Source organism: Xiphophorus maculatus, chromosome 16 (genome assembly GCF_002775205.1).
Source record: "Xiphophorus maculatus strain JP 163 A chromosome 16, X_maculatus-5.0-male, whole genome shotgun sequence".
Classification (NCBI taxonomy): Eukaryota; Metazoa; Chordata; class Actinopteri; order Cyprinodontiformes; family Poeciliidae; genus Xiphophorus; species Xiphophorus maculatus.
Genome location: NC_036458.1, coordinates 12736327 through 12763955, shown reverse-complemented (window position 1 = coordinate 12763955; position 27629 = coordinate 12736327). Strand labels below are relative to the sequence as shown.

The following is a 27629-nucleotide window of genomic DNA, read 5'->3' as shown; positions in this document are numbered from 1 at the left end:
AGCAAGCTTCAGTCAAACAAAATTATTTAAGGGATTTCAGTTCTCTCACACTTCCATATAGGCTACACTTGGGAAACTTTACACATTTACACACCTCCACCCCCTCATGCACATTTACCAATTTCTTTAACTGGACAGACAGACATGAAGCAATGTGGGCACAAGTCCCTGCAAGCAGCTACCCGTTCCCCCTGTCCCAGCTCATTTTCCCCTTAAAACACTGCCTCTTTATTCTCTATGAGTGAAAAAAAAACCCAACTCTTTCTTACTGCACACACACAAACACACACACACGCATACACTTTCTCGCACATGAAACAGGGGACTTCCAGCCTCTAAGAAATAGCAGTGTAATTGCCGGTGCTCTGTTGTCTATCAAGACCTGACCTTTTCAACATGTGTGCGTTGTGTTGGGAGCGATGGGAACCGGCGAGGAGGAAGACAGGGGTCTCCCCGACTCTGCGGTGGTCTGACCCAAATCCCCCTCCTCCTTTCTCCCCCCTCCAACTCCAACGAATCTCTGGGAACTCCCAGTGTGTCCGGGCATCGGGTGAGTTCGGAGGCTAGTACAGGGGAGGACGTGACTAACCCACAAATCAGGTTCTTGGCGGGGCAAACATCAAAGCTGGGACAGGACGATGTGGAAATGGCAGAGAGGGCACAGAGCTGCCCTGTCTCGATGGAGTCTCAGGGGACAGAAGAAAATTAGAAGTCTATAAGTAGAGTCCAGACTTTATGGTAGCAAGCTCTTTTACCAGTGCCAATGGGAAAGTTGTGGACCAGTATTGCCTTACATTATCTGGCCCTGGAATACGTGCTTTATAGAATGTAACATACACAAGGAAACATTCATAATAAATACCTAACAGTTTGCAAGATTTTGCATCAAGAGAAGTCATCAAAACAAACAAGAAGCAACCAATACAGAGCGTAAAAGAGAAGATATAGAGTTCATGGGAGAGCGTTCCTGAGGATGCAATAAATACAGCACAGGCAAAAGAGATTGTCCACAAACCCAATGAAATGCCATCTTCACATCCATACATGACAGACGAGCTCAGAGGGGGCATACAAAGCTGACTTCGGTGGTTTATTTGGAGACTATAAGCTCATGATTACTCCAATTTGCAAGTGTGGCTTCCACCTTCTTACCTTTCATTTTACTTGTCTTTCACTTGCTATAGTATAGGCACAATTTTTGGGACTTTAAATCGAGGGTAACCAAGGTGGTTGTGATGATGGTGGTGATATATGGGATTAAGAAAAAGATTTCTAAGCTTGGTTTAAGGGACAGAGGAATGAAGATGACTTAGCTGAAAAACAGAATGGGGTAAAGAGACTGGAAATGGTTGGATTCAAAGACGTCTTGAGAATCCAATTTGGTTGCTTTATGTCCTCAGCATCAGCACCAAATGTCCCTGGAGGCAGTTTCGCAAGAGTTAAACGGAGATTTTCCTCAACACACTGCAACTCCTATGGCAACCACACCAAACTTAGCTCAAAAAGCACTTAGACTCCAGGAGAGAAACCCCTTCCTACTTTATGGTCCGTACTGCAAAGCTGTTTCGCACGCATCATGCTAACGATTAACTGAGGCTAATGTAATCCTTCGACCCCCTGCCCAGGTAGCTGCTCTGAAAACAGCACCAGTGCTGCTTTTAAAAAATAATTACAGAAGGTATTTTATTGTTGTTATTATTGGAGGCCATAAAAGCAGTAGCAGCCATGATCCAACCTCTGGGATCAGGAAAGACTTTTTCTGGCATTCTTGTCTTCAGTAGAAGCTGCTGATGCAGGCACAAGTGTACTATACGTAAAATACGTACTATGGAGTTCACTGGAGGACCTGCATTAGAAAAACTAAATGTTTTAGGTTTTATTTGACAGAAATCCATTCTGTCATCAAGGTGTAGCAAGGTCTGCCGTCTCTGAACTTTTTTTTATAATACACTTCAAAACGTCTTTGTGGAAACTTAGGTCTAGTCAAAACAATGTTTCATTTGCCCAGGTCATGAGCTGCTATGGTTAAGGCGTATATACAAGTGTCAGACAGCAGCTATTAAAGATCCTCATAAAAGGGAATGAAGTAAGCTGGTTCAGTAAAAGATGCCCAGTGCATATGATCAGGTTTGAGTCTGTTCAGTTCTGGTATGGTGACTCTGGAGCAAAAATCTAACAGATGATCACTTATCAATAAGAACTTAGACCAGATCATGAATCCCATTTTTTAGGCTTCTGTGGGAATGGTAAACTCCATTTTGGTTTACTGATCAAATCCATAGTGCGGCATTGGAATAGAATTTATTATAACTACAGTGTACAAAGTACTGTTAAAATAATGATTTCTCCAAGGGAAACAAAAGCTTCCCAGAAAAGTTGCTCCCTAAACCTAATAACTGGGTTTGGGTTTTTTATGTCAATGTGGAGGAACTATGCCCTCCTCTCTTTTCCAGGATTGTTTTAATTCATCCTCGCTGGAGGGTTTTTAAGCACTAAGGCTGAGGAAAAGCATCTACAACTGTATTTAAGTCTGGACTTTGAATAGGCCTTTTTTTTATTAATTTATGAATTGGCTCATTCTCCTAACCAAAACCCGATGAATGTGCACACTCCTTCATGATTTCCTATGAGACAGTCCTGGAAAAGTAAAGCATCCTTTGACAAAGAAGTTCCACCTTTGTCTTATCAATTTCATATTTCCCCATCAGTCTTGGGGATCATCATGTTATTTTTTGGGGGAAAATATTTGCTGGGATTTTGCTCACTATATCTTTGAGTCATTTTGGTAGGAATTATATTGCTTTGAAGATTCACCACTGATTCATGTTTCCACTGTTTGTGGATAGTATGCCACTCACTCTGGAGTCCTGGAGTCCCAAAGTATTAAACATGGCTTTCTAGCCTCTTGCAGACTTTGTTTCTCATCTGTTCTTGAATTTCTGTAGATTGGGCTGCTTTTTGACATCTGTTAGCCTACTTCAGGTCGTCGGACATGTTAGTCTACTTCATGTGATTTCTTAAACGTGAATGTGGCTGGTTAAGATTAATAAGGTGGCTGATTAGTTTTTCACATGGCGGCAGCTTATTTTGGACAGGTTTTCTTTTTAATTTTCAAACAGTTATTTGCATTTATTCAGATTAACTTAGTCTGACATTAAAACTTAATTGATGAGCTGGAACAACTGTGAAATAGAGTAAATAAAAACCATAAAAAGATATTGGCTATTTTCATTTTCTACAACTCAAGATGAAGTGACTAAAGAGAGAGATCACAACAAGGTGATTATCAGCAGGAAGTGGCTCCATTATGGGCTTAGAGATGGGAGAGAGTGCTCTTTGGTTACAGCTCTCAGTCAAATCTACACATTCCATCGGGGTTTAGGGTAGAGCTGGGTCACCCCTCTGATGGATCCTGCGGGGTTTTAGGGATAGGTGGGCCACCCTCACTCTTTTCTCCACCTGCTGCCCCGGTACCTGGAGCGCTGCTTTGGGCACAGTGGAGGATGCTGGACGGATTCTAGGACACTTGAGGAGGAAACAGAGGGTGTGTGGATGTCTGTCAAGAGACACTTGACAGCTTTTTGCTTTGACCTTGTGAGAAGTGGTGTTGTGAAGGATGAAGGTTTTCAGAGGCGTTGGGAGGGGAGGTGAAGCACTCACACTTAATTATCCCTGAAATGTAGGAGTTTCTGCGGGGGCTGAACTTCTATGCATCAATCAGTAAAGATATACTGTATCCGATCCAATCCGGAGAATCAACAAGAACAGACAAGCAGTTTGGAAAGCCAAGGTGCTTCAAGAGTGTTAATCTGAAAATTATGAAGTAAATCACATCAAGTTCTAGAATATCTCATCTTCTGAGTCAGCCTTTGTGACCATTATCCTAACAACTCAGCAGGGACTTGTTTTTTTTTTTTTCTCATGGCATTCCTTCATCTTCCTGATGTGATTAGAAAAAGAGTGTGAGCACTTTTTACGATCTGTACTCCAATCCCCAACAATTCCCCTGAGAGCAGCAGCAGGGGAAAACAGAAATAATTGAGACAACCGCCGAGCTGCCTCCCCTGGGAGTGAAGTCAGAGCCCGACTGAAGAGATGCATTGTTCTGGGTTTGGATCGATGTAGGCAGGAGACTGCAGAATCATGTGCATGATGGAATATCTTACTCTGAAAACTGCTTCTGACTCTTTCCTTTTTTTTTTTCTTTCTTTTTTGTCCGTCCGCCTCGGCGATGCAGAATGTCGGGGGAACATTCGGTTTGTTTTCTCTACACGTCGTTTGGAGGCTGCGCTGACTGGGAAATAGCTTTGAAACTGAGGCCAAAACTGAGGCAAGATGGGGAGGCCCGGTCTCAGTGTTGGTACATGTATACATGTGAATTATTTACTTGTCGTCCAGCAGGAAATGAGGAACGATAACAAGCTTGGGAAAGAAAAGCAGAATAACAAACAGATGGTATTGCATCCACTTCTCTATTTTTTTGTAGTTTTCTCTTTTTGTCTTTTTTCTCTGTTTCTAGTCTTTAATTTCTTTTATGTGCCTCAGCGGGATGAGTTTGCTAACAGGAAGAGAGGAAAAAAATAACTTTCTGTATCTGATTCCCAGCTGCAATTGCTTGGTTACATTGACCAGAGTCAGAGAAACACCTTTCTGGCTGCGTCACTCAAATTTGAAATATTTCTTCAAGCAATTTAGAAACAGACCAAGTGACACAGATGTCTAAAACCAAAACAAAAAATACCCAGGATTTCAGCAAGTGGGCACCTGTGGTCCTTTGCAGAGTCATTGACAGGGTTATTTTTAACTATACACAATAATATTTTTTAAAAATGCAACAGAAAAATGGAAGTTATAAGCTCAATGAGAAATCTACAAAATTATGATTACAAATTGTCACTGAAAATGATAATTTGTTCTCAACCAACCTACCTAGTAACATAAAGATAAAATAAAATAAAAAATATAAACATTTTTAACTCCTGTACTGATGATACTGCAGCAGCATTTTTGAATGGAACCTTTTATGTGAAGTTTGTGAACAATGTTAAGGTTTATTGAATATTTTTATATTATTTCTACAGACGTACTGACACAACTAACAAACTATCTATATTTACGCTGTAGAGAATTTATTTATTTTTTTTAGCTCAGTATGGAGTTTTTCTCCCCATCATCGCTCATCCTTAAAGTCTCAATCCTATCAACCTCACTGTTGCTCATCCACCTGTGACAAGCCTTGGTGGTGGCCTTTGACCTGAGAAGGTCACGATTAGAGCAGAGAATTAGAACTGGGGACCCAGCAGAGGAAGAGGATGCCGCTGGACTGAGATTTTTTTCAACTAAACCCGGCTAAACCCGGCTCTGAAGCCAACAGGTCGCCACACCCAATATATCCTGACAGCTGAGTATCAGAGTCCATGATCATTAGTGCAGGTGGTTGGGGTCGGGGATTGACTCGGAAAGTGGGAAGCAGGAAGAAACAATGGAGATCACCAAGCATTTTAATTAGCCTGAATCCCTCTGGTGGAGAGGAGGGGGAGATGGAGCAGAGGTGGCATCTGTGGGAACACGGAGAGCAAGCAAAGAGGGCAGAAAACAAAAGAGGGAGAGTCAAGAAAAAGTCATGGGGGGAGGTGATGATGCTAACACACCCCATGGCACTGTGCCAGGTTTAAATATCTTCTCATAAAAAGAGTGTGTGGGTTTATACAAAAAAAAAAAACAAAAAATGCACAAAAAACACCAAATTCCTTCCGGATAGTTAATCTTGTAAATTTTAGGCACTCGTTATAAAACTTGGAATTTGGAGGGATGTGCATGAGAAGCCACACTGTAAATGAGTGGGGAAAATGTTTCCATGTCGGGATAAACTCTAAAGCGCTCATGTGAGTTACTCTCAGAGGAGTTCAGAAAAAACTAGAAAGCCATTGTTATGGGTCCCACAGTGTAGCTTATGTAATCTTTCACTTCTGCCTCTTCATTGCTCATTACCTCCTCTAACTCCATCCTCATCCTCAAGTCTCGTCCAGATTTTCGGAGACAAGGAGTCAGCAGACTTACTCATCAGTGAGTGTGAATATGGAACGGTGTAAGAAGTGGGAAAGGTTGAAGTAATAGTAGATACCAAGATCATCAGTAGTTGGCATCATAAAAGTATTTCTTAAAAGTTTACCCACAAACTTCAATTTGTTTTGGTGACTTTATGTGATAGACCAACACAAAGTAATGCATGTTTGTGCATGTTTTTCACATTTTCACAGATAACAGTCAGAAAAATTTAGTACATTTTTATTTTCAGCCCTCTGCACTGCATTATACCCAACATTCTCCAGTGGGAGAATGCAAACGACTTGAGGTGGGCTGGGCATTGACCTTCTGCCACTAAACATGCAATCAAAAGTTCAAAAATGACTTAGATAAAGATGCATTAAGGTCTCAGAACTGACTACTCGAAGTCCAGACGTAAATCTAATTGAGAAGCTGGTAGCTGTAACAGCAGCTCAGGGTTGTTAAACAAAAAAGCTGAACACAAACACACTTCCCATTTTTTAGATTTTTATTTGTTAAAGAAAAAAAAAAGGAAAAGGAAACCATCTTTCTTCAATAACTGCACTGCACTGTGGTTGTCGTAAAGATTCTAGAGCTGCTATTTGTTTTTTTTTATACTCCAACGAAGTCATGGAGAGTTGCGTGCCATTGAGAACCTCTGCAGCAGGACCAAGTGATCTAATATAAAAGTAGCACAGACTGAAAGTGTGTGTTTGTGTTTACTCCTATACTGGCTCTGTTCCATCGTGTCAGGGCTTCATAACACTGCACATGTGACAGTGCCAAGATTTGTCCTTAGCTAGCCCACCCAGGATGGCTCGGTAATGGCCGTGTCTAATCTGGTACTCTGAACACACACACGTATGCAAGCCCCCCCACACACACACAGATACAAAAGGGAAGGCTTAGGTGACCAGTTCTTCTTTTGTTAATTTAGGCGTACCCTGTCATACAAATGCTGCATTCTTTGGTAAATGCTTGAATAATAGTGGGACTTATAAGGTTCAGTTTCATGCTATTTCCAGAACTTTGAATCAAAATGAATGGATTTAGTGAGCTGTCAGCAGGCTGGGCTGTGAAATGGTTGGTTTGCACCTGTCCTGAGGTCAACCAAAGAGCCTAAAATACCTGGTAGCTAAATTCATTCTTTCCATTTCCTCACAATAACTTTAGTCAAGTTTAAACCCTCATTTATTGTTTTCCAGTCAGTCATGGAATGTAGAATGCTGTAAAAAACGATCTTTCAGACACAGACAACTAGACAAGATGCACTTTTAAATGATTTTTTTCTTTCTGTTAACAATGAAAAAGGACAGAAGAAATCTATCCAAACCTACGCTGCCCTGTGTGAATCCCCTCTAAGCCTAATGAACAGCTTTGCTTAATGAAAACGAATCCACTCTTATGTGAAGGATTGTTTTAATGAAGACACATTGTAAAGTTTCAATACCACAGCATCTCAGTCAGATTTAAGTCTGCACTTTGACTAGGCCCCACTAATACCTTCAATTTGGCTTTTGTGAGCCAGTTAGAGATGGATTCGCTGGTGGATTTTGGGTAAGCTGTGTACCCTTAATGTTCTTGAGCTCAAGGTCAAAAGCCTATGACTGGACTTTCCTCTTCAGAGGTGAGAGTGGCTCAGGAAATAGCAGAGCTTTTTGTAACTAGTAGGTTGCTGGTTTGAATGCCGGCTCTTTCTCTCTCAGTCATTTTGTCCTTGGGCAAGACACTTAAGGACCAAAATTCCAATCAGAAAATGTTGAACCAATAGCTTGACACCAACCTGAGGAAAAACCCAAACTTGTTAAGGTCTGTTAGCATACATTGTGAAAGCAAAGAAGTTGTGCCTGTGTGGCGAGGGGAATATTAAACTCAATGTCAGCGAGTTGGGGGCACATTCCTCAGTTGATTTAGTGGACATTAAGATGAAGAGGAATGTGTCAAAGCCGCACAGGCTTTGGTCCACGGTGGTGTAAACCGCCTGGGAGGAGCTTTGAGCCTTTCTGACAGCCCCGCTATGACGGATGACTGACACTTGGCTTAACGTGAGAAGGAGGACAGAGAGCAGACAAAAGACAAGAGCAGAGGGTGGGAAAAAGAGGGAGAAGCCCGTAGGAAGAAATATGAGAGACGTGACTGAGGAGGTAAACAGGAGAGAAAAGGAAAATTATCAAAGATCCAACAGCTAACAGAGTTTATGTGCAGTCAAGAATATGAGGTGAGGTAAAGAAAAGAGTAGGAACTAAGTCCAGTCAAGGGAGGCGGAGAAGGTGCCAAAAGCTGGGATAAACGGGAGGAAAGAATGTGAGGAAAAGTCACACCCCCAGGGACCAAAAGGACCAAGACGAAAATAACATCAAATCAAAAGAGTTTCTGATGCTTATCTTTATTTGCTCAAGATGGTTTGATAGTTGAAAAAAAAAAAGATACACAGAAGAGAAATACAGAAAGACTCTTTTTCTTAAGGTCCCATTTTTACATCGGGTCAGTTGTGCAATGCTGACAGAACTGTAGATCGAAGGAAACCAACACAAGTTCTTAGTTTTCTCAACTTTCTCTTATTGAGAACATTTCAAAACATTTGAATCAGACTACGGTGCTGTCCTAACGTTTTAAACTTGAAAGTGGTGCAAAAGTACTAAAACATCAAACAAAATCACCTCAAAAACAAGCAGATTTCTTTATTCAGTCCTGAGACAGTGTAAGCCTTTAAGGTTCGGTCGCATGGAGATGACACGACTGAACCTTTGGAGAACAACAGCTCACAGAAACATTAGAATCTTTACATATTTTTGTTAATTTTCAACTAACCTGACAGAACAGCTAAAAACAGGAATGAAGAAGTGCTCTCAAAAAGTACTGTCTGTGTATCAAAAGTGTGATGCTGGGCCGCAGTTTCTCATAAAGTGGGGAGAAATGGTAATCATATCAAACTGAGAAGATGCTATTATTATTTTCACAGAGCTGACATCTTCAGGCTCCAGCAACTGACATATTGACCAAGATGAACTTCCAGTTTAACACTGCTCAAACCATTCAAGTAAAGGGTTTAATAAATATGTTTCTTTTCCCCCAAAATAGTGTTAGAAAATTCTTCAAAAAATATTTTCTTTTAGAAGTGAATGTCACACTGAAAATTTAGAAGAAAAAAAAACTTGAGTACATTTATTATAAGTAGAGGGGAAAAGTATGTTTCCAGAATCCAAAAGTTTGATTATTTTTTCCACATATTTTAAGTTAACCAGAAAGTCTCTAAAGTTTTGATTAGTAATCAAGTAATCTTGTTTCACTGGGGAATAAATATGATGTGACTCAGAAGCCAAGTTCACACTGTGCAGGGAGAGCCTCTGGGAATAAATATGACAAGAAACAGAGCATAATTTCTCACACCCACACTTCATAAATGAATATGATTCAAAAGATGCAGGGTTTTCACTGAGCAAAGCCAACTTATAAAAAAATATTAAGGGGACATTTATAAAAGCTTATTACTTTCCTATTCCTCTCATCTAGGAAAGTAATAAGTGTCTCCACAATGTCTTCTTTTCTTCGTTCTCCACTCCTTCTGTCCATGATCCAACTCTGCTTTCCCATCCAAAACATTCCATTTCTGCTGTGAATCTGCATTTGCAGCAGCCCTGCAGTCTGCCATCTCCCGTCGCACAGAACGGCATTGTTACCAACAACCTTTTATATAATCAAGCTCACACAGTGTGACATGTTCAAAATCCATTTCAGAATCACTCGGTGTGTGCCTGTGTGTTGATCTTCCTAATTCAGGAAATGGCTACAAGTTAATAGCTTCTTGCCTCGACTTGCTCACAACTGCAGTGAGAGTAATAATTAAAAAGATTAAAACACCTGGAACTGTGTCAAGGACGGATGGATGATGATCCAAGTTTATCTGAGCAAGATGATGTGGGAGGTAAAAGAAAATATCTAGGAAGCTCGCTCTGAACATCAGCTTTAAAATTCAGATCCAAACTCCGCAGAGTGGTTTAAAACAGGCCCAGAGAGCAAGAAATCACCAACTGAAGAAAACTGAGAGAGCAGCATAACAGATAAAGTAGGTAAAAAAACAAAATTTTCTACACTGCAGTTTCTGACAGTAATTATCCATACCATTCTGTCAAATTGGCCCCAATAGCTGCTAGAGTTAGGAAAACCAGTGCAAGAAAGAGCTGCATCACTCTTTGGATGCACAGACAGTATATTTTAACCCAAATTTAATGTTTTTTTTATTGTTGTATATGTTAGCAATAATAAATCTACAAAGTAAGCCCCCAGCTACATCTAACAATCTTCAACCTGATAAGGATAACAAAGTTATTCCTTCGACACAAAGAAAATATTAAAACAGCCAAGAAAAGTTTTCTTCATACCTCTCTGACTATGGTACATTTCAGGGAAGATTACAAAGATCTGTGTAGTGCGTGTTTGTTTTGATCGAGAAAAGATGCAACGCACAGGCAGAGATAAAATAAAAAAATAAAAATAAAAAGGCATCAAAAAGCAACAATATCCAGCGAGCAAAGAAATGTGTACCCACTTCCAGACGCTTTGCGTAAACATAACTTCACTTCCTCCGTGGTTCCTGAATGTGTCCGCATGCTCCGTAAAATACATCAAAGTGCAAACACCATTTTTATGCAAGTCCCCCGTGCATCGTAAAGCGACTCATTCACATTAGATCATGATTTAAATGGTTTCTGTCCTCTTCTGATTTTTACAGCTACATGACAAGTAGTTTGAGTCAAAGTGCACAGGATAAAAAAACAAAAAGAACGTAAATTGAAAAAAGTAAAGGTAAGAAACAAGCTTTTTGTGTCATTTTGCATTTAAAATTGCTGTTCACCCTGTGTCCCAACACTCCCCCTCGTTCCCAACCCTGACGCTTAACCTCTGATGCTGCTGATGATGGTGCACAACCCTGCTGGTGGAGTGGGAGCTAAGGGGCCGAGCTCTCACACGGTGAGGGAAATGAAGCTGTTGTATCTCTGGATGTTCCTCTTGAGGATCTCGGAGCACGGCCCCAGCACGCGCTCGAAGCGGGGCCGGTCCAGCTTCACGCACTTGAGGGGTCCGCGAGCGACGACGGTGGCCGCCCGGGGACGGTTCAGCAGCAGGGCGATCTCACCTGAATGCAACAGGAGTCAGAGACAAAATCAGAGACAGATGCATCTCAGCAAATAAAAACATCACTAAAAAGGTCATTCATTTTGCAAACTAATTCCACACAGAGTAATACAATTTTGTTATCATCATAGGCCTACATATTGGTAAAAATGCTCAGATTGGTGCATTCCTAAGATAGCTCTAAATATGAGAAAGTAATGAAAAAGATTACACTCACCAAAGTAGTCTGAGGGTCCGAGGCGTCCGACCTCAACATACTCCTCATTGTCAGATCGGCGCTGCAGAACAGAGGCTATTCCCTGCACACAGAAACAGAAAGGTCCTCAGCTATGTAAAAGAAAAGCAAGACTGTGGAAAAAGTGGATAGGAGACTGAAAATCATGAGGAGGATTAGGCTGAGGAGAAAATTCCTCTGCTTCATAAGAACACAGGTGCACTGGATTTAGTCGTCTGTGCAGTGGGACGAACACCTGTTTGAGTGGGACGCACATGAACAGCAACGTCCAAGATGGGACAGGACAGAAAAATCAGTTATCTCTGCCCTGGTTCCTCCACTGAATAATAAACACAAACATCTAAGCCCACTTGGGGATGAAGTGAGTCATCACTGTCTCCATCACAAAATCCTCTAAATCAGAATTAATCCGTGAACTGGAAACTGCTGTATTGTCCAACAAAGAGGAGCTTAAAGTCCTTAAATGACCCTCAAAACACTGCACACACACACACACCCCTCCACACACATAAATTCTGAGCTAATATTAGAAAACTCTGAATCAAAAAAGCACTTTAGAGTGTAACAACTCCAGGTGATGCATATATTCATCATGCATTTTTGTTGTTGTGAGAAGCTTGAGTGTGTGATTCATCTATCAAGCAAAGGGAAGGGGAAATTATTTGGATTTATTTTGGCCAACAAAGGATTAGTCCTGCAGCTGTTAGCGAACTTCAAACTACATGCCTGAAAATGTATGTTTTTCCACAATCTCCCAGACATACGTTTGAAGCTGCACTCGATGCATGCTTTGCAAGCATATTCAGAGCTAATCTCGAAACATGTGACATTTAAAGAGCTGCTGTAATTGATGGCAGGTAAAAAAAAAAGGAAAGTCAGGACGGGAACTTCCTGGCTTGTCTTGGACTGCTTTAGAAGACAGAGTTGATTGTTCTAGCAATCCCTCAAACGTTTCTAATCCCTTTCTGCTTTCTGTGCTCCTGGTCGCTGACCAGGCTAATAATGCTAAATATGAATATAATGAGGCTTAATGAGAACCCCCCTCAAACTGCCAGCTACTCACTGCTGGCAGACAAAGGTGAGACTGTATTTCAACAAAAGGATGTGTGTGACTCTGTGAGTTTACGCTAGAAATGAGCTGTGCAGAGTATTTCAAGCAAGGAGTAATTTGCGAATCCCCTTTTCAAATCAGTGCTGGAAAATTTGTACTGTGCAGTTACCATGTTGACTATGCAACACGTTGCACAGTGTCAGTGACAGTAGGAGAGACCATGGGAAAGTCATATACCCTGTTGTGCAGCAGCACTGTCTTCATATGGCACTTTATTCAGATGACTTGAATGTGATAAAATGTGATTTATCTGATAACTAATGTAATCAGCCAGGAAAAGGAGAGTGTTAAAAGAGCAGCCAAGAGGTCTGGAGGAACTCTGGTGGGAAAATCTGTTGACATGACAACCACAAGTCCTGAACTCAACAAATCTGGCCTTCATGGGAAAATGGAAGATGTGACTTAAACTGTTTTGCTTAAATTCTAGCAACACCGGATATGGAGAAAAATTAACACTTCAAATCAATGGAGGTGGCAGCATCATGCGGTGGGGAGGCTTTTATTTAGAATATCGAGGGAATCTGGTTAGAGTTGACGGGAAGTTTAATGGAGTTAAATCCTGGAAGAAAATCAAACTGGATTTACAAATTTTATTACATTATCATTTTAGCAAGCAGGTGATGAGTTATATAAATATACTCATTTCATTTTTTGATGGTTAACACCTGGTTGTTTCGAGATTAAGAAATACTCATCAGTACTTCACAGTTTTTAAAAGTTTTATTGGCCTTTATTTAGCTGTTTTTAGACAGAAAGGTAGGTTATGAGAGAGGGGGGAGACATGCAGCAAAAGTCGGGCCAGGACTTGAACTCAAAACAGCCGCGTCGAGAACCAAGGCCTCCATACATGGGTCACGCTTTACCCCTGCGCCACTGATGTGGCCTAAAATTACTTCACAGTTGCTGTTTATGATGAGAAAAAGAATTTTAAATCCCAATAAATGGCGAATCTCTTTCAAATTTAACTCCCCATTACTGCTTCTTCACATTTTTAGCCCATTCCAGTACTATTTTTGTAACTTATAAACTGCATTTGTAGGATTGCAGTTGGATCTTTTTCAAGCTAAAGGAGAAATGAATAAGCTGGAAGGTAGCGCTCTTGTGTTTACAACCACTGTAATACTCTCCTTTCCATTCATGTCCAAACAAAGAGAGTGAGACAGTACAGCGCTGCAACAACAGTTGTTCATGAACAGGCCTCATCCAGTGTGGTCCAGATAACCATCTCATACTGTACCACCTCAGGGGGAGTGCTCTGCTCCACAGATATTTCTTTTATAAACATTTAAGAGCTTCGCCTGCCTAACAAAAGCCGCTCCAGACTGCTGACAACAAAAGACGACAGGAGAGGTCAGGCATAAAGAAAAACAAACAGAAAATAACAGGGAAACACAAGCGAATAAAGACTTCACGCCAATTAAATAAGAGACAAGCCGCCGTCTGTCCCTCAGCAGGTCCTTTGTAACAGCTCATGCACAGAAATACATATTCACATGCATCGGCACTTAAATAAATACGCCACAGGCGGAAAGTAATGAATCAACTTGGGATGACAAGTCAAAATGTAACAGCTTGCTTGTAGGAGAAGCATTGGAACTCCAACACGCTCAGAGAAACACAGACAGGGGCACAGGCCGAGATGGAGAAAGGTGATATCCGGAATAGCCTGTTCACGGGGCCACCCAGCGCCAGGAGTGTCTGCACCTTCTCATTCAAACACACACAGCTCCCTGGCTGCAAGCAGCACTGTTTCTAACTAAATTTGCTCTCTTCCATCCGCGCCTGAGGGCTACGCTAAAGCAATTCCAAAAATGGCTTTACTCCGTTAGGACCTGGTAATCTTTACCTTCCTCCGAACCACCTTTCGATATGAAAACCTCAAATAAAAATGACCTGCTTTATGAACTCCATTGATCTGCCCTCACTCAAATCAGGCATCAGCTGAACCGCACGTCAGGAAACAGGTTTGGAATACAGACGAACAGCAGATGATATATGCTGTTGGAAATCCACAGAGGGTCTTTGTTCTGCGTGACCCACAGGGACCCTTTAAGTCCCGTCAGTGTGATTACTCTTGTGGGAGGTCAAAAGACAAATGTGAGACAGCTTATGAAATACTGTTTAGAATGATGACTGGGGGAGACGAGGGCAAATATATGAGCAGAGAAGATGACTTCATGACATGTCTTACCTTTACAACCTCTGTGTTTTATTTACATAACGACATTTAAAAGAAAATTATAATGTTTTCTACTGAACTAACTTCATATTTGGAAATATAAATATAAAACCTTAAATATTTTCTCATTCAATTACATTATAACCACAAACTTCAGTATATTTTTGGGGATTTTATGTGATGGATCAACATGCGTTCACGTGATTTCAAAACACTGTGTGTGGGAGGAAACATCATTTCCACGTTGAAACACAGCAGTGGCAGCAACATGCTGTGGGTAGGCATTGGTTGGAGGTTATTATTTTGTCACATCACCACCACCTCCTATAGGTTTTCTTTCAGGACCGCACTGAAAGTAGTTCTGTCTGTCTTCCAATCAACTATTACCCTTTTCCCTATCTCTGCTAAACTCAGTCATTACCCCAGCATAATGCTGCCATGGCCTTACCTTGCATAAGGATTAAGGATTATTTTATTTGTATTCTAAAATGAAAAGGCTTCCATTTATGACCACAGAAGAAGAAGAAAAGGAAGAAGAAGAAGACGGGCAGAAAAAAGTAGCAAAAGTGGTTGACGTTAAGGAAGCTGAGATTCGAGACCTCGTGGCCCCTGGAGCCTGTGAGGGCTTGTTTGTACAGTGTGAGAATAAAATGTAAACATGTCCTTTTTCATTAAAGCCTCAATCTTCCATCCAGGCCACAAAAACATGATCTCTCTATAAGTTCTTTCTTTTAAAGCAGTACATATTTAATGGTGTTTTTTTTCTTTTGCTGATTCACAAATAACAGTGAGAGGAGACAGATTAGGACACAAGGGAGGTGTGAGCAAAGTCATTGCAATCATATAAATAGCAATAACAACCATAATATGTGCACATGAGAAGACAGAAAAAGGGAGAATATGGTGAGATTGCAGGGAGCTTTTCTTGCAATTAGTCACACTTTCAAAATCCTCCTTTATTTTGCGGTCTGCCCACATGGCCTGCCCTCCTTTACTCATCCCTTTCTGCCTCTATCTGTCTCCCTCGCTCTCTCTCGTCTCCCCTCCGGGGAGGCTGGGTCTCCTGACCCCGTGTGAAAGTCAGTAACACGCATTCCAGCCCAGTCCACGGCACGCTGGGAAAGTTGGGCTGCCATGAGACATGAGGTTACAAACGGAACCGAACCGCTACTGGGCGCAAAAGTAGGTGGAAAAACAGTGGGTGTGTACAGGCCCCGAAAGATTTAAGGTGGGAAACAGCGATAAATCTTGTATAAAATGTAGTCATCATCCTTAATGATAAGAGCAACTGATCTGTGATAAGCACAAGCTAAAGCTTGTTTGTTGAGTCGGAAAGCGCATTCCCTCTTTGCTCCTACTTTTACTGTATCTCCATCTTCTATTCCCCTCAGTCCACAACATATTTTTCTCCCTTTGGCATGTATGAACTCCCAGATCCGTGAGTCATGCAAAGCTGATTGTTTTTCTTTCTTTTTCTATTTTCTGCAGAGTTAAACTGACCTTTGAGGGATGTCTGCAGCTAAATTTGGAGGCCTCAGACACGACCAGCTGGTGAAATACAATGTTAGGAAGTTTAAAGAGCTCATTCAGCTAAAACCTTCCCAAATACTCTTGCATTATGACACACATCAATGCACTTTCTTGGCATTTTAAGTAATAGACCAACACAGAGCATAGGTAACTGCAAGGTTGGAGGAAAAGAATGATTTTTCAACATTTTTTGTCAATACAAATCCAAAAAGTATTGTGCATAAATGTAGACAACCCTTGGGAGAAAATACTTTTGCTGCAATGTCTCTGCTCTCTTTGAACATCTACAGACTGACAAATTTGTTCGTTCTCCTTCACAAAATAGCTCAGATTCATTTAGATTTAAAGGAGAGGATACTAAGTGTTGCCACAGAATCCCAATAAGTTCCAATATACTCTGGATTTTGATTGGCTCATCCTAACACATGAATTTGCTTCAATCTGAACTATTCCATATTACTTCAGATCGTATCTTTAGTCTTGTTGTCCTGCAGCAAAGTGAATCTCCGCCCCAGTCAGAAGTCTTCTGCAGGATTGCCTTATAATCTGCGCTAGTCATCTTCCCATCAACCCCGACCAGCTATCCCTGACCACACAGGAGATTACTTATCGATTCTCCAATCTGATCTACAGCTCCCTGGGCCTCCTGGCTGCTTCATGTTGCTCTGTCACATAAAATCCAAACACAAAGCTTGTGGTTGTAAAGTGTGCAACTGAGAAAAAGTGCGAAGACTTTGCAGAGTTTAATTTAGATTAAATATTTTGCTTTTTATGGAAGCAATAACGTGCTTAAGGAAAAACAGGTTCGGAAAATGAATCAACTAATAGCAGGTTGTTGCTTTAGTTAGTCTAGGTTTACAGATTTCTGATAGCCTTTAAATCATCATTTATTTGGGCACTAGCATTCTTTAAAGAACATGAGTAAGAGGAAAACAAGGAGAGGTTGGGGAGTGACACAGACACTAAAGTCACTGCTCAAATCAAGGATGGCTGCAAGTGCTGTTGCAGCTAAATATAATGTTTCACCATGTTTGCTAAAGTACAGCCTGTAAACATTACATGTGGCCACTGTTCACGAAGAGCTCAATTTATTGTGTGTGAGATTACAACCTGCTAACCTCATTTTACTGCTCCACAATAGCTGGTTTACTCAGTGTAGTGTGCGCGTATGTGTGTGTGTGTGTGTGTGTGTGTGTGTGTGTGTGTGTGTGTGTGTGTGTGTGTGTGTGTGTGTGTGTGTGTGTGTGTGTGTGTGTGGCATCCTGGGTGTTGGTCATTAGGGAAACTGGTCTTCATTGCCACACATTCAGTTTAACAGAGTGTGCACTTCTCAGTCATTATGCTGTCAGGCATTTTTTCCCCCCGATTCTCATGGCTGAACTGGAGCCAAACGCAAATACATGTCAGTGTCAAGATAAGACTTGGTAATTTTACGGCAACATCTGGAGGTCCTGTACTGACTTGTGGTCAGTAGTAAGAGTGACAATAAGCTGTCCTTAAGAAAGAAGATTGTAGCAGGTAATGTAAGGGACTTGTGGGGTGACTTTAAAACATTTCACAGCTGAAAGTGAGGAGTGGGGAAAACTTTCCACAGACTGACGTCAGAGGCTGGTGGATGTCTGCCTCACTGAAGTTGTTTCAGCCAAAGGGAGTAAAACTAGCTGTTATGGGGGAAGGTGTTCTAGCTTTTACTCAGTTAAGATACACATTTTTTGTTTATATTGCTTGACTAGTAAAACAAGGCTGTTTAGTTGCAATTAAATCTGTTTATTTGCAAGAAGCAAACAAAAAAATTACATATTGAGAAAAAAATCTCTTTTTTGGGGGGGGGGTCTTATTTTGTTCACATGACTGTATTATCATAGCAATCCATCCATTTCATTATCCAACATTATCTCTTGAGAGGCAGGATACACCTTGGACAGGTTGCCAGTCCATTGGAGGGCAACAAAGACAAACAGGACAAACAATCAAGCACGTACACACATACGCAAGCGCGCCTTCTGAGAATTTAGAGAGATCTGTCAACCTGACAATCATGTTTTTAGACTATGAGAGGAAGCCACCCATGACCAGGGAGAACAAACTCCATGCAACTTGGATTTGAACCTTCTTGCTGCAAGGTAACAGTGCTACCAACTGCAGCACTGTGCACTGGGCTTCTGTAGTTCAGAGTGATTTCAGCAATCCCAACATCAACCATCTTGTTTGACAAGTGTGTTTTACAATTTCTATTTATTTGGACTTTGAATTCAGGTCAACTCTATGATAATACTTCACTTTCACAAAAGAAATGTTAAGAGTCACTTTCTGAAAACATTTTCTGTCATCTGTTATTTACTTTTAGAGAAAAGAAAGTGAAAAAAAATTATTGAAATCGGAAATTGGATCTGGAATGAGAAAAATCTGAGACATTGCCCAGTCCTAATTGGAGTTGAAGCCAGGCACAGCGATCAGAGTGAAAAAGATTAATGAAAAGAGATGTAGAACAAAGGGAGAGTATTGTGTAGGAAGGAAACAGGTGAAGAGAAAAAAACTGATTCAGTAAAACATGGGATAAAGTCTGACATCATTCAGCCTTCTCACATTTCACCTCTGCCTTACCTAATCTTGCGTACTGTAATCAAAGCTAAGAAGAAATCTCGACGGACACGGACATTACTACTGGCATGTGATGAGGTGAGCATCACCTGCAGGAGAGTCTGAAAAGAGGAGAGGAAAGAGAAACAGGGTCTCCCTCCCATCAGGAACCCTTCGGTCAGAATCCTCCTGGCCTGACCCCGCTGAAAGCTATACAAGTATGGAGTTAATCAAAACTGTGTTAGGATGACAGGCAGGGGGCCCTCTGAGAAGCCATGCCAGGGGCCCCTTTTCCACAAAGCTTGCACTGTGAAGGGGGCCTGCTCTTTGCACAGGAATTGTGGTTGAGGGCCGGGGCAGGTAATCTGTCTGCTGGTGGCAATAAACTAAAATCAGTTCTGATGTCAGTGGAGCCGTCTTCAAGGCTTCGGCTCAATGACATGAACGTCAACCCTTGTGCCCACCTGATGACACATGCATATACTCAGGTCCTACATGTCAGCACTTACACTTTAGAGGAAATGAGACAAAGCGTTGAAATTAGCCAACGTAATGGGCAGACATGACAGATCCTTACCTCTGTAATAATGAAGAAGTCATCTCCAGGCTCTCCCTGCACTACGATCTTCTCCCCATCCTCAAACTGAACTGGCTCCAAAGCATCAGCCACAGTCAGGCGCTCCCACTTATCCAAAGACTCTGTGAATAAAGCACATTAAACTGTGAAACAGTGGACGCACAAACTCATATTCAAACAGTGTATGTTTCACGCTCACAGACGCTGCCTTTACGGTTCTCCAGGGAAGTTGTGGGGATAAATCCCCTTCCAGGCTAATCCGGTTATTCATCAGGAACCATTACATTTCAGATCCTTTGACTACTCCCTCGTTTCATGGAGGCCCAGGGAGCTTAAACACCTTAAAATTGAGCCCTAAATCTGTTCTACTTACGGTGGCTTGTGGTGACAGAGATATGATTTATCCCCAAAAAGAATCTTTTACTCAGCAATAAGCTACGGTATGAGAGCATGCTGAATGCAGCGCTTTGCAAAAGTATTCAAACCATGTGAACGTTTTAATATTTTGTGGCATTGCACCCACAAACTTCATTGAGATTTGATGTGAAACAACAGACTTTTGAACTAGTAAAACAAAAAAGCACACATCTGGTTGTTGTTGTAGAGAGAAAGTAAAAAGCTACAAAACATCCTGCTTAAAGGTTGCAAAAAGCCACATATAGACCTATGCAAACATATAGTATATTATAAAGATGCATAATATTGGGGAAACAGAATGCTAACCAAATATTGCAATCAAGTTCTTTGTGATTGCAATTTTATACATATTCAGGGCTGCAACTAATTATTTTAGTAAATGGTTATTCTGACAATTAAGCAATTAATCAGATAAGAAAATGAGAACCTTAATATAATAATATTTAAAAAATGCACAAAAATTTATATGCAGGAAGAACCTAAATACAGGAAAGTCTTGGCAACAAAAGAGGCTGCTAACAACTTGTTACTGGGATGGAAATTTACCTCTAACAGGAATGGAACACCACATTAAATCGCACTAACAAATTTGTGGTTGCAAAAAGAAAAAAAAAACTCAAGAGGAAAGAAATTAGACCGATTAAATAAAACTTCAGGTCTATTTAGTTCCTTTTACAACCAGTAAATTAGTGACCAAAAATAGTGGCTAATTATAATTAAATATTTCCAAAACATTTTACAATAAAGCAGGATTTAAAGTCTAACGAATCAAGCCTGGAAAAAAGGAAAATCCAATCAGTATTTTCTTTCAGTTTCTGGGGGATCTTTCAGCCAGCTGGTTGTTCCAACTATCCGACCACAGAGACATTGACGTGGTTAGCCCGAGATATTCCTAGAAGCCATTGGTTATTTCACAGAAACCAAAGCGGATAGTTTCTCATCTCTCTTGGAAAAGAAATGCTTCAACCAAAATAGGTTAAAGCAACGCAAAATTTGATGTTTAAGAAAGAACGATCGGCCAGTAATAACCGAGTATCTCCACACAGATGTTTGACCAGATGATCTCATCCTTCATTCACAGTTCAGCAGATCAGTGTGGGCTAATCTTCCCCAGTCCTATCCATCTGCATGTGGAATGTGGCTTATCTGCAGCGAAAACACTCCTCATCCTCGGCTTTGTCTAGATGAAAAGATGATTCCCTGTTTTTATTTGACTAAGACGCGAGTTAGAGGCATAAAACTGCGGCGGGCTCCCTTTGCCTGGCAGCATTGTCTCCTGATGAGCTCACAAACTGATCCTGTTGTGTCTATTTATCTGTGTGTATAACCGTGTATGCATTTAGGATTAACTAGGATAGGCCTGGCAGTTTGGAGGTGTCCAGTGTCCTCTCCGGTGGGGCCACGCTGTCTGCCGGACCCAGATGGATGTCTTCTGTCTGGCTGCAAACTAAAAGGCAGCAGGTCCTGTAGAGAGGTGATCCTTAACGGCAAGGCAAGTAACACGATACAGAGATGTCTTGACTAAAGGAGCTACATTTTACGCTTCACAGAGCCTGCACCCACTTGGATCGGCTCGCTGTAAACATCTAGGGACCTCACTGCTGGGATGTCAAAGCCTGTTGAAGTGCGGGTGCGACAAACATTTGTTATTTCTCACTTAACACCAAAACATCAAGGGCTTGCACCCAATTTTGTGGCTATCTCTGAAATCAAAGACAAACAAAAACACTCCCACCCCTGTCCCTCCTGCATTTGACAGAGGGCGAGCAGAGAGGCAAAGCGGCGGAAAGGGGGACTGAAGAGAGGTATTCTACCTCAACGAGGGAGGCGGGTTCTCGAATTCAAGCCTCAACAAAGCTGTCAAAAAGGGAGAATAAAAATAAAAAGAGCCGACTTCAGAGAGACAATCTCCCGAGTCCTGAATTGAGTGTATGTGTTTACTCACCCAGCTAATAACTCTGTACAGGGGGCACGGTCTTACCCTATACACCACACACACACGATCAAGCGGATGGGGATGAGACGTCACTTCCAATTGAAACTCAATTCAAAAGTCAGAGTGAATCTCATTCACCTTCCCTTTAAATCCAGTGGCCTGTGTAGGCTGGGTGTTATCCAAATTCCAGCAGGAAAGAGAGGCTTATCCTAACCCCCTATACTTTAATTGTCCACACAGAGACATTACAGAGTGTGGCGGGCTTAAGGGTGAACACTGTGAGTAGATTAAGACTGTAAACACAGACCTTACTCAGCTACAGGCCCCGTGTGACAGCGTATGCCTGTGTTTATGTGGGCTAATCTATAATATATGTTAATTTAACTGCCTCGCCTCTGGATGCTGGGCCTTATAAATCAACTTAGACCACAGGTTATTATCGCTTGGGCAAAAGTACCCATTCTTTATTAAAGAAGAAACAATAAACGATTTGTCTTTCTCGTGTAAATTTCTTCAATCACTTTGTCTCATTAAAACCGCAAACCTCAATGTATTTCATGGGATTTTGTGATAAAGCAGTAAGAGGTGAATAGACAGCATGTGTGGATTTCCAATTTTTTGAGAATAAAAATCTGGAAAGTATCTCTTGTTTGTTCCTAGCCTACAGTATGTTTTTTGTTCAATCCAATTCAGAGGACTTAAAAACGTTGAGTGAGTCAGGCTGCCTGATGAGCAGCCGACTCAATGGTTGAAACAGTAGGAGCATTAAATTTTAAATTTTAAATTTTCCCTTTGAGAGAATGTGGAGGACCATAGGGTTGAAGCTTAATATACGGCAAGGCATTTAAAAACAAGTCATTTTAGAATTAAATCTCAAACAGACAGGAAATCAGTGGTGTGGTGCTAAAACTGAAGTAATGTGTTCTCATTTTTTGTACCACTTAGCAGACAAAAACTTGTATTCGACACATGTAAGACTCAAATTTGATGACTTCCGAAGGAAATTGGTTGTGCTGGATTTTGATTTGTAGAATTAAAAAGAAATGTAGCCCACACTTTTCTGAACTTTATTTAGAAAACAAATTGAAAAGAATATATATTTCCCACAATTTCACAAATTGTAAATGACCTATGTGAAAATGTTGAAGGCTTATGAATACTTTTAAAAGGCACTGTATTGATCTGACAAATACACTTACCAAGGATGGAGACCTTGCTGAGGAACTCTTCGTACATCTTTCTCTTTCTCAGAGTACTTCCCTGTGAGACAAGCAGAAATAACATTATCTGATCGATACAGTCCTAAATCAACTGGTAGCACAGCAGTTTCATTGTGCTGCTAAATACTGAAGTCATTCTTGGAGTGGCTCGGATTCAAAAAGCACATTCTGATTCATTTTGCAACGGCTTGTATTTTTCTCCCACTTTCATCACTGAAGGATTAGCAAAAGCAAGTGTCAGCAAAACATGAATTAAGATTTTAATATCTAAAAATATTTGAATGGTTATTACTTTTCTGTATCTTGCATGAACACTTTTGCACTGGCTATCAATCATACAGCAAGAAAAGTCCAGTGCCCATAAAAGTAAACTACAATACAACGTTTTTAAAGATTAACGTGTCACAGTTCACTGGGTCATGCTTAGGGAGGTTTGTATGAGATATGGAGTAAAGTTTATTGCGTGTGTGTCTGTCTGTGTGGCCCGCCCCACCCACCAGGCAGGGGACTTTCCCTCCCTGGTTTTGCCATGAAAATCAGGTGCTTCCTGGCAAGTCCAGACCCAGAGGACCCCTTCCCTAATTGTGTTTCTTCTTCACTGCACAGAGCCACTCAGGGAGAGCGGTAGAATAAAGAAGGCAAAAAAGAAAAAAAGGAAAAAAACAGTGAGGACGGGCAATCTTGTCCGACCCGTTTCTGCCGTTTGCATGTGGTAGTGATATATGTATTGAGGCTTGGGGTGTCTTCAGCACAAGTGCTTGAGTCCCACTGCTGCCTCTAATTTCATATAATTTCACATTTTGTCTTAAAAGGGGAGAAAATCTTCCCAAGTGAGTCAACGTCAAACTGAGGATCGTAAACAACTTGATTAAAGGAATTCTAGGCTGCTCTGCCTCCCTCCTGGATAAATGATTTGAGTGCGTGCAGGCAAGTCTGTTTTTAGTTCGGCCACTTATGTTTCAGTGCTATCTGAGCAGGGACAAAATTTTGAGGCTCTACTGTTAAACTTTCACATGCACACTGCGCTCCAACTTTTACAGCCTTGCTGCGAAGCTTAAAGATTCAAAATGATTGCCATGCAAACATAAAATGCATACAGCACGTCTGATTTATGCGAGTGCTGCAGGAACAGCAGGGTGGGCCCAAGTAAAGTGAAGGATTTGCATTTCCAAAAGTTACCAAATAAAAATATGACACTACTGAATGTCATACTTTCTAGCAGCCGTCTTTATTGGCATCTACCCTAATCCATCCTGTCTACCTGGGAGGCCTTCAGCACACGACCATGTGTAAAAATGTCCTACTTCTCTTTGACCTAGTGTCTTCACCATTTATGTGGTTAAAGATGAACCAGCATTTTTGTCTGTTTGCCGTCTTTGAGGTGGAATCATCAAAGGCTTGAGGTGTGGAGCGCAGCCAGACTAAACCAACTGTATCTTAAGCCCCATCGCTATCGCCTTCATCTCCGTCCAATGTGACACATAACCGCTCCCTCACCCTTCATCGCTCCTTTTTCTTGCTATAATTTCCCCTTGTTTCCTTTCGTCTTGTGTTCTGTTTGTTGACAGTGGTCTGTCAGTTTGATAATAGCTTTGGATGTAACTGTGTCTGTTTAAATACCAAGATGACACAACAACACTGGTATTGTATGACTGATGGCAACACAATGGGGAGAGTGTGTTTACTACAAGGACTGGTATTACATTGTTTGCTCAACTCTTGAATAAGGAAAGTGGTGGGATGTGTGGGTGTGGTGGAGTTTGAAGGGGCGCCTTGGCTTTGCTTTACAACATCAAATGAAATGTTACACATATACTGTGTCGTCAACATGCCCATTGGTTAAAATTATTTATGATAAATTTAATAATGTGATTTACTCTTTACTCTTCCAGGAATAGACTATGGTTTTCATTTCAACTTTAAACCTTAAAAATCTATAGCTTTCCCTTACCCTCCAGTCTTTGTACAAACAATACAATCATTTTCTAAATTACTACCTCTGAAATATATATTTTTTAATTTTTATTTAAAAGTAACAGTCACCTTTAATCTTACACAGCTATACCATCATTTACAAATCTACAGAGCTGCGATGAGGAGTTCCTCAGGGTTTGGTTGTGGGATCTGTCTTGTTTTTGTTATGGATTCTGCCATTAGGTCAGATAATTCAGCAGTTCAAAGATGTTTTTTTTCTGACAACAAGATTAATTAAAAGGGTTAAAAAGGTCTGATTTTAAATGTCTTAGTTTAGGATAAATTTAAAAGAATTATAGCATAAAACAATCAGACTTTAGAGATATCTTTCTTGAATATAGACAACCATAGACCAACATCAAATAACAATGTTATTCATGCCTGTAAATGAATAATATTTGAACTGACAGTAGTATAGTCTTATAGTACTTGTACTCTCTTTGACCAGTACATTACATTTGTATCAGTTAATACTTTCAACATTTCAGCATTTCATTTTGAAGCATACTGAAAACATGCACTCCATTACAGATGTCTCATCTGTAATGAACTTTGTAGTAGCTGTGATTTGATGTTTATTTACTTCAGCTTGCTTATGTTGTTTGATTCAGGGTACTCATCTGTTTGCTGTAGAATTCCCAGACAGTGTTTCCCTCCTCAGGGAATACCATAATAATAGAAAACAGATCAGTTTGTTAGCACAAGCTTTCTTCATTTTAAACAAAACCCTGTAATCACGTAAAACATAAAATCATTTATAGAGGCTAGTTCTGTGTACTACTTTTGTGTACAATTTTTCACTTATTACATGATCAAGGATGTGTGTTGTTATGCACAAAACATATTTGAAACATTTCTGACCTCCAGGCACCAATTATTTCACTAAGGGGAATAAGCCATATCTACAGAACATATTTTAGGAGCCCACTTTATGTTAATGATAGTGTTTATTTCACTTTTCTGTAGTGTCGTCAATCAATTAAAAAATTTTGGTTAATTAGATTCTGCTGCTGTGATTAATCATTATTAACTATAATGTATAACTTTGCAAGCTCCTGCCGCTCTCCAATTAAAATACAATCAATTATCATTTTGTAGCAGAAATTGGCAACTAAGGGAAATGTACTACCCTACTCATGCATTCATAGTAGCAAATTTGTTCAGGGAACAACTGATGGATAAGATATATCTTATTTTCTAGTTCTTGGATAGCTCCCCTTTCTGATGTTGCCCTGGGCAACTGCCCAGATTGCCAATATATAAAAAAAACTAACACTCTATTTTTATAAAATGTTTATATTTTGTTGTCCCAAACCAAATATTTCTGAGGATTCTCAGTTTTCCATGTTTCAGGAAGGTTTGAAAGAAGTCATATGGTTTTAAGCGTTAATTTAGAAATGTGCCTCTCCCTTCATTATTGACAGTCGCTTATCTTCATCCAGAAGCATACATAGCATGTAACATAATGGGTGTGTGTCACAGTGCAGGGTGTAAAATGAAAACACACTGCTGTGTAAGGACAGAGCAAGTCAAATGACTTTTGACGTCACGTGTCATTTTCTTCCTAATCTAAATATAACAATTGCCTAACCATTTTGGACTGAAAGTTAAAATCTTTGCCCACAGCCCATGACTGGTTGTAAGTGATCAAATAATTATTGGCTAAATCAATCAGAAATTAGATCCAACTCCATAGCTACACTAGTCACTTCAAGCATCTGGGATGCTGAGTTGAGTAAATCTTCATTAGTGCAGACACAAATGCCTGCATAGTACAACAGGAGAAGAACATTAATGGGAAGGCTCTATCTGAGAGGGAAAAGCAGATGTCTCGCAATCGGAAAGTCCAGTTTCCTCCACCATCTGTTGAAGCTCTATTGGCCAGACGCTTAACCCCAAGTTCCCTATCAATCAATGCTGGTGAATGTAGCTCTAGTGTGAAAAGAACACAATGTAACTTCAGTCAATTTATCTTGTCAATGCTCTGATATTTGTGTAGCATTTACTGAAATTTTACAGCAGTGGCACATACTGTATGTGTAATATACATGGCATCTCTAGATTTTGGCAGTCATGTTACAGAATATTTCAAAATCTCTTAAAAAACGGTGGATGCTTTGCTTAGCTAGAGATAAAATTTACTTTGCTTCACAACCAGATGTGTGCAAAGACAATGCTGTGTTTTTTAATGTACACCACATAAATTTGCATGTTTTTGAACTCCAAGAGTGAGAATGAGAATGCTAATGAAAGAATACTGCGACAAATGTATGTAAGTAGTTTTTTTTACTGATAAAATAGGGATTAGAGGGATTGGATTAAAGTAATGTATATCCTTATACCATTAGGGGCCCTTGTGTTCTGATTGTGTTCTTGCTGTGTCTTAATGAACAGATTGTGTTTTTGTCCTAGTTGTGATTCCTAATCTAGTTTTACTCAGAAACATACATCGATCCATTTTCATTTCTTTCCTAATCATATTCAGGGTGTTTAGGAGGCTGGATGCTACCCATCAGTCCACTGGCTTGTCTAGCTAAATAACTCCAAAGAAATGTCAGCACAAGACTGTGCAATTCTACAAATGAGTTTGTCTTGAAATCAAATGGATCAGTAACAAGTTAAGTGGTAAAGTGGTTAAATATTACTTTATCTTATAATTTGTAGATTATGAAGACAAAGAGGACAG

General features: G+C 40.5%; 1 protein-coding gene across 2 annotated transcripts in view; it reads right to left on the bottom strand.

The window, feature by feature from the left end:
- Positions 1 to 8418: 8418 nt before the first annotated feature.
- Positions 8419 to 27629, bottom strand: part of prkar1b (protein kinase cAMP-dependent type I regulatory subunit beta) — a 67580-nt gene continuing 48369 nt past the window's right edge. For both annotated transcript variants that reach the window (XM_005809279.2, XM_005809280.2), the window contains 4 exons: positions 22949 to 23009; positions 19397 to 19518; positions 11402 to 11483; positions 8419 to 11185 (listed from right to left, as the gene is read on the bottom strand). In XM_005809279.2, the coding sequence (XP_005809336.1) occupies positions 11013 to 11185; positions 11402 to 11483; positions 19397 to 19518; positions 22949 to 23009 (438 nt within the window). In that variant the 3' untranslated portion in view covers positions 8419 to 11012. The remainder of the gene's footprint in view (positions 11186 to 11401; positions 11484 to 19396; positions 19519 to 22948; positions 23010 to 27629) is intronic.